At 43.7% G+C, this 12,047-nt stretch overlaps 1 protein-coding gene across 4 annotated transcripts in view; it reads right to left on the bottom strand.

Annotated features, from left to right (window-relative positions):
* Window positions 1-462: 462 nt before the first annotated feature.
* The window catches only part of EPG5 (ectopic P-granules 5 autophagy tethering factor), a 131,329-nt gene continuing 119,744 nt past the window's right edge, over window positions 463-12,047 (bottom strand). For 2 of the 4 annotated variants that reach the window (XM_005586808.5, XM_065533890.2), the window contains exons 41-44: window positions 11,403-11,619; window positions 10,690-10,905; window positions 8,411-8,525; window positions 463-5,526 (exon numbers count right to left, since the gene is read on the bottom strand). In XM_005586808.5, coding sequence (XP_005586865.3) covers window positions 5,344-5,526; window positions 8,411-8,525; window positions 10,690-10,905; window positions 11,403-11,619 — 731 coding nt within the window. In that variant the 3' untranslated portion in view covers window positions 463-5,343. The remainder of the gene's footprint in view (window positions 5,527-8,410; window positions 8,526-10,689; window positions 10,906-11,402; window positions 11,620-12,047) is intronic. The other 2 variants (XM_005586806.5, XM_005586807.5) reach the window with 1 other exon arrangement.

Genomic DNA, 12,047 nt, shown 5'->3' with positions numbered 1-12,047 from the left:
AATGTGCAGACCCTTCTCCACACCTTGGCCCATTCAAAGTGCATCTTACAAATGTGAGTGAAAAATAACACTAAAGAGAACTCCCTGGGCATCCCATCACTGAAGGTGGATTTCCCCAGCAGACCATGACCAAGCTGGGGTTACACTGCCAGAAGCACCCCCACTCGCATCTCATTTGTGCAATTTTTATGGCCCTGCTCTTACCAAGCTCAAGGCCACATCACAGACCCTCCTGACTTCTCTGGGATCAGCAGGTGGCCTCCTGTCCCTGCCAATTCTTACATTCTCAAGTTAAAACTTCCCTTTGAAATTAGAGGCCTCACCCATCGTGGTGAAAGGTCACGGAGTAAAGATTCTATCCATTACAAAGTTTCTCATATAAAATTTTTCTTATTGTGGTTTATGTGTGAAAAGACTATCAACCAACTTGCAGGAAACAATGAGACCGGCCCGCCATGTGTAAATTAAATTTGAATCTAGTTTATTTGCAGAATTTTACTTAACCAATTGTCATTTCTTCCTGTTTCTCACCACTATATAAAAACTTACCCTTTGTACAGGTATGAAAAATGCTGAACAATGAATAAGTAGTGAATATTGCACATTTAATGTCCAAAATAAAGTTGTCGTTTTTAAAGGTCACACTACATATGTGGGAAGAAAAAGAGTTGAACACACTTAAGAAGTATGTGTCGCCACATAAGTGATTTTAAACTATTGAAAGAAAAATGAATTCTAACTCTCAGTGCTCAATGAGAGGTAGTACATCTGTACATTAAAAAATAAAAATTATAATCGACAACATTCCTTAGCAATTGCATTATCCCAAAAGAGGATCAGTAGTATAATTATTTTTTTTCAAGTTATTTTCATCAGGAATCAGGAACCTACCAGAGTGAAGGAAACCTCAAATACAGCTACTCCTGGACACTGATGCCTGAGGCATGCTGTGGAAACCGGACCAAAATGAAGTCTGCATTAGTAAGTCTAGAACTTTACCCAGCACAACCCAGACATAAATGCAAGATGGTAGAAGGGGATACTTCTTTTTTAAGCAACACACTTATTTTCCAACATTATATTCTTCACTTTGCTTAATAAGACAAAGTTAACTGATCAGAAAAATGATCAGCTACTATGTCAAAATGAGCTGTACAGTTGGCCCAAAATGAAGAGCAGGCAGCAGTAGAGGATTAAGGGCAAAGTGCCTTGTTGTTAGGCCTGTCATGAAGATGTGGGATGAAATCTGTCTCGGGCAACAACTGATGTTAAGCTGAGGTCTGCAGTCTCAACTTGCCGCTAGCTTAATGTGCCCTGCATGGGGCACAGCTACTGAAAGTTGATGCTGCCTAAGCATCTAGGGAATTACACCACTTGGACCACACTGGCGCGACTCTAACCCCAGGGCTGGGGCCAGAATGAGGTAAAGAAGCCACCACGGGTGTAAACCCAAGGAAGCACTCTCTTGGCACCTGTAGGCAAGCACCAACTTAGATGTGTGCCTCGTTTGTCTCACCCTAGCCCTGGCCCTGCTAACCCGGGGCACACCCCTTTTAGGATAACATGGACTAATTTGGACACTTTCCCCAAATTGCAGCCCAGTTAGACATGATGGTGGAAAAGGTCTAACTAAAGACATTGCGGGGGAGACAGGGTGCCGTGGCTCACGCCTGTAATCCCAGCACTTTGGGAGGCCAGGGTGGGTGGATCACAAGGTCAGGAGTTTGAGACCAGCTTGTCTCAACGGCTGGGTGAAACCCCATCTCTATTAAAAAATACAAAAATTAGCCAGGCGTGGTGGCGTGCGTCTGTAGTCCTGGCTACTTGGGAGGCTGAGGCAGAAGAATAGCTTGAACCCAGGAGGCAGAGGTTGCAGTGAGCCGAGACCATGCCATTGCACTCCAGAGCCTGGATGACAGACAAGACTCCGTCTCAAAAAAAAAAAAAAAAAAAAAAAAAGACACTGGGGGATTTAGCCTGGAGAGGACTAAGAGGTGAGGGATGGGGTGGAAGTGGTGTCAGACATGTGATAACAACTGAAAATATCTAAAAGTCTGCCTCAAGGAGGGGCAAGAGAACAGCCCCAGCCTGAACTGCTCTAGGCAGAACTACGACCAATAGGCAATGTAGAAACATCTCGGTTCAATAGAAAACAGAACTCCAGAGCCTGTCAACGGCAGCCTGGGCCTGCCCATCACAGGCTGGACCACCAGGCACCGGACAGGGGCGGAGGAGGATCCCTGCAGAGTGAGAAGGGCACTAGATGAACCTGAATGACCCTTCTGACTTTGAAAGTCTACGATTCCAGGACATTTGCTTCCTGCTCCAGAAGAAAGAATTTTAGGAATAAAAACTCAGTGAAAAAGTATATATCACCTTCATTTGAAAGGAACAAGGACATGAACACTCTCGGCTTGTATGACATGTACGTGCTGATTTTGATGAACTGGGAGGAACAAGGAGGCTGTCACTTGGTTGAAAGGAAGTTAGGCTGGTCTATGGGTTTTCATTTTCTGGACTAGGCTTCCCCCAACCTCAAAGAAGTGAGAGACTCAGGCACACAACACCTGTGGGGCAGAGGCATGCGATGGCTGAGCCAACAAAGGGTGGTGAGACTAAGAAACGAGTCCTGCCTTGAAGCTGAGGTCCCAAGTGTGCAGGAGCTTTGCAAACATGTACAGGTGGGTCCCAACTCCACTGCTACTGTCATGCTGTGTAGACAACTGTGTAGACACATCTGGCAGGACCTCCCTCCCTCTATGTCTGGTGTGTTCCAGCATCCTGCCCTTCACTTGTTCTATTAATAGGCAATGGGGCAACATGATTCAGGGATGCAGCCTGCCTCTGCCACCCACCTGTGCGCTGCAGCATGGGGAGTGATGGAGAGGGAGAGAGATGGTTTTCATGGCAACCAGAATGCTGCCTCCTCCCGAACCCAGGAAGCAGTTAGACATCCTCATTTGGTCCCAATGCCACTGTCGGCCACCCTGCGGTGAAGTCTGGAGCCCGCAGCCGTTCACCCTCCACGCTGCTCAGTCCACAAGGTCTTGGTCTTGCTTGATTCCAATATTGATGTGCAGCACCCATCACTGATTCTGAAACCACAGCCTCACGCTCTCTGGAGGCCAACAATTTTTTCAAGCAGAGGCTCCCTACCCCTGCAAGCCAATGGGCGGGCTGGTCTCTCTGCTGCCCTTCTTTCCCAGGAGGCTACAGCAGCATGGCCATGTCTGAACCATCTCAGTGTCTTTATAGCACGTTCCTAGCCCAGAGTTTCCCATAGAAACCTAGGAGTTGAGTCAACCTTCCAAGGTTAAGCAAGAAAGAGTTAAAGAGGAAGCGCTTTCACTGACCATCTCTGATGATTAATGAAGTTCAATGTCAAATAAATTAAATGACATCAGGCGTAACAACCTACAGCAACTTTAGCAGCTGAAACACTTTATAAGATAGTGTGATATCCCTATAATTTGGTTTTTAACCAGTTACAACCAAAGATTGATTTTATTTTTTATAATATTTACAGACCAAAAACATTATACAGATTAATCATAATTTTCTTTAAAATATGCATACTGTCACTCAAAAATTTCACATCCTAGGATAGCAATAATTATATCCTCCTCAAAGAAAACACAAAATATTTCCAAACAAAAATCAGTGTTGCCAGATCAGACTATTAAACTGTCCACAGCTTGTCAAATTTTCTTATACACAGAACAAGATGACTAATTTTGAAAATAGAGAGAAGCAAAAACAAGAAAAGCTGAGACAGGTCCCTCTGAGATGGACATTTGGTGGCCTGCAAAACTCAAGAGACTGGACAGGATGTTCTCTATCAAAGCTGCAAAGCGCTGTCTGTGAGGAAGAATCGTTCCGTCCAACTAAAGAAATTCAAAGTAAAGAAAAGCTCCTACCAACTTCCCAATCTGGGGGGAAGCATTCCACAAGGACATTTGAGGAGAGATTAGCACTCTGTTAACTACATCCCTATACCCCATAAACGTTCTTGGTGGCTTTTTAGACATTTTTAGGCAAATATTCTCGGGCTACAAACTACCCATACACAAAGACATATTAAGCCAGCTGTGCAGGCAAAATCCAGGTAGAGCTGACAGAATGAGTAACGTGATAACAGAAGTCAAACTGCTCATTCCCAGGAGAAATAACATGAGCAAGAAGATGGCCACAGAACAAGGCAGAGTTACACACAGGCTTTGGTAATGAATGAACTGTCAGCAACAGAAGGCACGTGGCTATTGAAAAAAAGCCAAATTTCAGTAGATCTCCTGACCTGACCCAGTTTCCACAGACAAGTGTTTCAGCAGACAAGTGGCTTCATCTGAGTTTAAATATGAAGTTAAAAAACAAGCAGGGAACAGAGAATGAGGTCTTCAGTCTCCCTCAGTCTCTGTCTCCTGACAGTGAGCCTTTCAGATACCAAACGTGGTGTCTATCAAAGGGTGCAAACTTAGGTGTCGACAGGGGCAAGTGATGTGAATGAGGCTAGGGTCAGGGCCCGAGGGAATGCCCGGACTCTCCTGACTGGAGAGAGGCAGCCCTGTCTGTACGCCTCACCAAGTGGACCAAACAAAACACCTGTGTGAAACATGCTCCTCCCAGACTGCCAGCTTGCCACCCTGATTCAGACAGGCAGCTCCTTTTCCATGACGACACGTGGCTGGATGGAAATGGACTTGTCATCATCTCTACTGCCCACTATAATCATGATCAATGGTCATATTTTACACATGACCCATTTTAATGAACTCAGCATTTTTATCTCCCTTCTGAGAAAAACGATACTTTAAAACTATTGTATCTCCCCACATTTGAGAAATGCAGAAATTTTCGAAATCGACTTTTTTACTTTGGAGGAGCACAAATGGGGTTTAAAAGTAAGGGTACTATGTGACTTCCAAGGTTGTCAGATCTGGAACACTTACATAAAACGGAGACAGAAGTGGAAACATACAAAGAACTCCATCTGGAGGTCTTGTGAGATGACTGGGACATTCCGCAACTGTGAGTGGCTCTGTACCCAAGTGGAACTTAGTAAGTTTCTCTTGTGGATAAATATAAAAACTGAAAGAGTCTCCAGAAGGTCTTAAGAGCTAAGAAAGCGCAAGCGCGCGCGCGCACACACACACACACACACACACAGACACAGACACACACACCCCTCAGAATTATCTAATATCTAATGCCTCCCAACTTGCATCTCAGTCAACTACACACGGGCCGAACTGAGCTCTACAGTGAAATTGAGCAAAGTTACTTGTGCAACAGGAAAGTTAAATGTAAACATAAACAGCAATGGGTTTTTCAAGAGCCTCAGTGCTACTATCGTATGTGGTCCAAATAATGCACTTCTGGATACAGACAGTTAACGAGAAGAGCCAAGAAGCTTTTCCCATCTTGAAGGCAATGGCCAGGATGCCTTATAAATTGAGTGGCTTGCAATATTTGATCCTGGTATTCAACATACTGCTTACTTGATGACATGGATTCAAGAGCATTCAGAGCCTAAAAGACATGGAAGACGAGAGGGTTAACTCCATAGAGGCACATAATGTGACTGCCAGAGGTGCAGCACACCCATTATTACTATGTACTTCAACTGTGAGCCTTGTGGGAAGGAGCCCTACAGAACTGAGGTCAGGAGTCCGAAAGGCAGGCATTGATTAATTTAACCACAACCAGAAGGAGGCCAGCAGCCAAAGCCTCTGTGGCTTTGCAGCATCCCACACCCAGCCTTCCGTTTCTGTTCTGTGCTGTTTCCCAAACTTGCCTTACCAAGAGCCACTGCTGTGGCAGGCTGCTCTTGTTGCTGGGCACCTCACCTGCCACACCCATTTCTAAAGCCTGCCCTGTCCTCATTCTCCCCAGTCCCACCTGTGGGGTCCTCCCCACCAGAATGTCCACTCCCTCCGTTCCTAGGGCCCAACCGGAAATCCCAAGCACCAGCCTCATCTTGCTAAGGTGAAATCTGTTCAATCTGCTGTTGGATATGTTCCTAGATTATGAGATAATGTTATATGAAACTGTCTAACGGAAAGGAATTCTAGAGGAACCAGTTGCTAAGTGCTGCCAAGAGTAAGTGAGGTTGTTAAATCTGCCAACAAGCATGAAGTACATAGGTTCCTCCCGAATCCTTCTGACAAATGACACAAAATCATGGCAGAAACTGTTTCCATTCCTCTCTTCAGAGGAAGAAGGAAAGAAAAACATTCTTTGACTCCAGAGTTTTGATTATTCCTTTCTTCATAGTAGGAGAAGAGAAGGGGAAGAGACTGTATATAGAGAAAACAAAAAATCAACAGTGGCCCTTGATTTTTAGGTGGGGAGTTTCATTTTCCAACGTGACAAACTCATCCACCCCAGGATTCTGATGGTGTTCCCCTCCTCACTGGGGGACATCCCCCACCATGGAGTGCCCCACTCCCTCCTTGTCCCTTTTACAGAAACCATTGCACTAGAAAATATGTATTAAAAGATGGAATGTGGTTGATTCAAAAACAAAAAGAAGTGATTTTTTTGAGGATGATAAATAAACCGGAATTTTAGAAATTAACTACCAGGAGGGCTGTAGATGGAAGTCTTTAGGTTGAAAATAAACTGAAGGTATCTGGGCACCAAATTAGGAGCTATGTAAACAGAGTTCAATTTAAGAATAGGAATCAATTGGGACAGGCATTTCCCATGAACCACAGTGTCTCTCTGTCTCTCTCCCTCTCCTTTCCTTCTTTAAATTTAGTCCCCCAAACAGTCTACTTTGACAGTTTGCCTAAGAATAACCATTTTCTAAAAAGACAACTTTCTTCAAATCTGAATATCCTGATGACAAATATGTATGGGACATGCAGGGAGTCATCACTCTAAGTCTAAAGAAATGAAGACAAAGAGGCCAGGCCTGGACAGCCCAGAACCCCAGTTAAAGCAAGAAACTGATGCTCCAGGTACTGGTGGCCACAGGAGACGTAGCCTTCTCAAATACACCCTGCATCTCACTGACTGCACAACCTGCCCTCAGGATTTTCATCTGCCCACCGGGATGTTTCATGTAAGACAACAGGGGATTCAAACAGCAGCTGTCTAGGCAATGAGTGACAACTATCAGCTGTTTAATAAGCCCAGATCCCTGTGAAGAACCTGTTAATTATTCTGTCTGATCCTTGCTCTTAATAACCAAGATCTGACATTGCACGTGGCTGGCTTAAACATGAAAAAGCTGCCCCAGCAGAGGAGCTCAGGTGTTTAAGCTCTGACCACTTACAGAGACAGCCCTGCAGAGTGGGGAATGGGAGAGGCCTGGAGCCAGACTGGCCAGTATGAATTCCAGCCCCAACACTTACTAGGTGTCTGATTTGGGACAAATTACTTAGCCTTTCTCTATCTTTCCTCATCCAAAAAACCAGGATAATAATATTTCCTAGCTGGATGCAGTGGCTTATGCCACTTGGGAGGCTGAGGGTAAGAGGATCACTTGAAGCCAGGAGTTTGAGAACAACCTCAGCAACAAAGCGAGACCTAGTCTCTACAAAAAAAAATTTTTAATTAGCCAGGAGTGGCAATGCATGCCTGTAGTCCTAACTACTTGGGAGGCTGAGGTGGGAGGACTGCTTGAGCACAGGAGTTCAAGGCTGCAGTGAGATATGATCACACCATTGCACTCCTGCCTGGGCAACAGAATAAAACCCTGTCTTAAAAAATAAAATAGTTTCTGTGCTATAGCATTGCTATGAGGATTAAATGAGTTAACGCTTTAACTCATTAATATTGGTCAAGTTAAAACTTGTAACAGTACCTGGCACAGAGGAAGGACTCATGAATGCTGACCATCATTTTTTACTGTGCACCTTTGTACCTGGCCAGCATGTCCATAGGAATGTGGCCTTCCATGTGTGTAGAAGAAGCTGTCATTTCTAGCTACCATTCTGCCCATGTTAGGTTATTCTAGCATCAGTCAACAATAGTCAACCTTCAGACTCACAAAACAGGAACTACTTTCTCGGTTCCAAGCTAAAGCTCAGCTAATTTCCATCCATTCCAACTGTAGCCTCATCTTCTGTGCAAGATCCCAGTCCCCAGCTCCAGCCCCTGCTCCAGCCCAAGCAGGTGGCAGATAAGTGCATATTCACACTTATCAGAACCAAATTTAATCTTAGACAGACTTTCATTTGGCCTTACTTTTCTACAGTGACAGTAACAGTGATCTAGACAACTGCCTACAAAAATTTGGAGGTGGGCACGTGAAACCATTTTCCAATAAGTAGGGCACATGAAAGGGAACAGTGTGCTACCACCACAGAGCATCATGTCATGATGGGCACAGGCTACGGCTGCCACCTCACTGCCTTCTAGGGAAGATGTGCAGGCAAACTTCTAACCCTTCATTGTAAATACTGACCTGCTGAGCTTTGGGAGTCAGATGTAATTCAGAGCCAGGCTTCAAACGGATCTGATCTTCCATAGGAACCTGAACTGAAAGGAAGGCAGCCATGCTTCGGGCAACCACTCGGAACCTTAGGCATTAGGGAGAGGTCAGAAGAAGTAAATGGCTATTAAAGTAAGCATTTTGAAATAAACACCATATTCTCTATGACAAAACAACACTAACACATTTCCAGATCGACTGTGTTGTTCACCTTCTCAGGAAAATCTTAAAATATGATCAAGAAGAAGTTTTATCCATTATCACCATCCAAACAATACATGTATAAATCAGATTCAAGAATGAAAGTGTTGGCAAAGATGTGGAATAACTGGAACCCTTGCACATTGCTGGTGGGAATGTAAATGGTGCAGGCACTAGGGAAAACAGTCTGGCAGTTCCTCAACAAGTGAAGCATAGAGTTACCATAGGACCCAGCAATTCCGCTCCTGGGTATACACCAAAAAGCTAAAAACAGATGTTCTAACAAAAACTGGTACACGAATGCTCATAGTAGCATTATCTGCAATAGCCAAAAGGCTGAAACAATCCAAATGTCCATCAGCTAATGAATGGATAAACAAAATGTGGAATACAAAAGAATATTATTCAGCCATAAAAACAAATGAAGTACAGATACATACTACAACATGGATGAACCTTGAAAACTTTATGTTAAGTGAAAAAAGTCCAACATAAGCGGCCACACATTATATGATTCCATTTATGTGAAATGTCCAAAATAGGACTGACTATATAAAGTCATAATGTCAATTAGTGGTTGCCAGAGACACGGGGGTTGAAGGGAATGGAGGTGACTACTTAATGAGTGTAGGACTTCCTTTTGGAGTGATAAAAATGTTCTGAAGCTAGATTGTGGTGATGGCTGCAACAATATTGTGAATGTTTTAAATGTCACTGAATTGTGCATATGAAAATGGTTACCGTGGAAAGTTTTAAGTTATGTGTATTTTATCACAATTTAAAAAAAAAAAGAATAAAAGACACAAGCCAAATTTAAGTAAAACAAAATCATGCAGTCCTGCTATCTTCTACCTCAAACCAAGAAACAAGATGTTAACTGGTTTGGAATGAGTAAGTCCCAGTACAACACCACAATGGGCTATTCCACAAGAATGCTGACATCATCAAGTTTGCAAATTATTTTCAACACTGACAAGGGCTTAAAAAGAAAACCATGACGTAAGCAAGTATGATGAGAGAAAATGGGAAGCTAATGGCAAATTCTTCCATGCCTTGGGATTTTTTGCAACAAAAATCCAGACTTGTTTCTCATTACTTATCCTTCTTACCAACAGGCCTTTTATTTGTTTTTTCTTTTTTTTTTTTTTGGAGACAGTCTTGCTCTGTTGGCCAGGCTGGAGTGCAGTGGTATGATCTTGGCTCACTACAACCTCTGCCTGCTGGGTTTAAGCAATTCTGCTTCAGCCTCCTGAGTAGCTGGGACTACAGGTGCTTGCCACCACACCCAGCTAATTTTTGTATTTGTGTTTGTATTTTTATTTATTTATTTATTTTTGAGACAGGGTCTGACTCTGTCACCTAGGCTGGAGTGCAGCGGCATAATTTCAGCTCACTGCAACCTCTGTCTCCTGGGTTCAAGCGATTCTCCCACCTCAGTCTCCAGAGTACCTGGGACTACAGGCATGTATCACCATGCCCGGCTAATTCCTGTATTTTTTGGTAGAAACGGGGTTTTACCATGTTGGCCAGGCTGGTCTCGAACTCCTGACCTCAAGTGATCTGCCTGCCTTGGCCTCCCAAAGTGCTGGGATTACAAGTATCAGCCACCACGCCCGGCCACCAACAGATCTTAACCCAGCTTGACTACTGAACAGTTCACTAGACTGAGTCCCTCACAGGTTCTGGGTTTCCCTGAACCCATCAAGTACCCACCTGACTTGGCTTTTAAACTAAGCTCGCATACCATCCATGACTGGTTCCAAACCAAAAAGAAATCAGTAGTGCAGTTACGTTACAAAATCCAAACACAACAGGAGATACTATTAAAAGTACTGTTTGAACTGAAAATTTTCTTAAAAGGTAAGAAAAAATTAAAAATGCTTTTTAGAATATAAAGATGTAATCAGGCTGTGTTTTCTTTTTTTTCCATTAATCTCCCTGGAGAACCTAGATCCTAAGTCGAAAAATCTACTAAAGTATCACAACCTGTAAGTAGGTACAGATGTCTGAGGCCTGTTTAGAAGAACAGTGTTAGAAAGGCGCTTCCTTACCTGTTAGACAAGGGCGACTTCCGGCCCAACCCAATCGCTCCCAGGATCCCAGAGCTGAGTCTCTCCTCAGCCACGAGGTTCTGCCTGCTCTGAACCATGAGCAGAATTCGAATGACAGATTCTGTCAGGACGGAGTCATTCTGCTCTGTCTGAATGAGGGAGAGCTGAAGGACTTGGTGCCACCACAAAAACAGCTTTGCCTCTTCCTCCACGGAGCTAGGGAAGGCACCAGAGGAAAATAAAATTAGAAGTAAATTTTTTCCACTCCGATTTAACTGCAAGTCCACATCAGAGTTTTAAGGATAGAAGACATTCAATACTTCAAAAGCATAGGCTAACGGCTGATGTAAATAGAGCAATGGGATTGCAACTGCCGCCATCTGTGGAACATCTACTACATGCCACCATGATGAACTTCGTGTTCTTCCACTTCATCCTCATGACAGCCCTATCAGGTAGGGGTTACTATCTCCACTGAACCGGTAAGGAAACTGATGCTTGGCGTTTCAACGTGCCAGTTTTAGGAAACAAAAAATTTCCTCAGAAGATTAGCCCATTAATTAAGAATCTTTCCAAAACCACTGTCACCATACCTTAAAACCTGATTTTGTATGCACCACTTGGTTCTGTGTACTTAAAGCTACACTTAAGCTCTAAATTCCAAGTTAACCAAATACAGCAAGTTTGATGTAACAGCCTGAGGGCCAACGTACCTCGGGTACACCTGTTCCAGCCACTTGCTTAAGATGAGCAGCACTTTCATTTCGTTCCTTAGAGTCTGTTCGCTGTTTAAACACTGAAGCAGGTAGACGTAAAGAGTCAAGTAACTGCCCAGGGTGAGGCACTCCTGCAGGAACTCTTCCATGGTGAGCTCGGGAACCTGAAGGGATACCAGAATGGGCCCCCATCCTGAATTCTGATTGAGAGGGCCTAAGAACATGAAGAAGAGACATTAAGATATAGGCAAGAATACAATTACTTGACAACTCTAGCAAATACTTTCACTTTAAGCTTCATGTTTTTTTTTTTTTTTTTTTTTTGACATAGCAACCTATGAGATAAGCTTCGTGTCAAGACAACATTTCTTACAGTGACCCTGGAGGCTACAAAAGTCAAATACACCTCAGGTCTCAGACTGGGAAGCCCTTGGGCCAGATGCTTGTCTCCAGCGTAGCCACCAGAAAGGTTTAAGAAATCAGAATTCAGGGTTGCATACGTATAAATCACCTTTCTATCACATTATGATCCTTAAAACCACATGTAGACACTGCCTGTCCTGATCAGCTAAGAGGTTTAACTTTAATACCCTTTTTAAGAACATATGGACACTTACGCTTTCCCACGGGAAACTCTTATCA

The sequence above is a fragment of the Macaca fascicularis genome, chromosome 18 (assembly GCF_037993035.2).
Source record: "Macaca fascicularis isolate 582-1 chromosome 18, T2T-MFA8v1.1".
In the NCBI taxonomy this organism is placed as follows: domain Eukaryota; kingdom Metazoa; phylum Chordata; class Mammalia; order Primates; family Cercopithecidae; genus Macaca; species Macaca fascicularis.
Note: the sequence above shows the minus strand (reverse complement) of the source record. Positions and strands in the feature narration are given on the sequence as shown.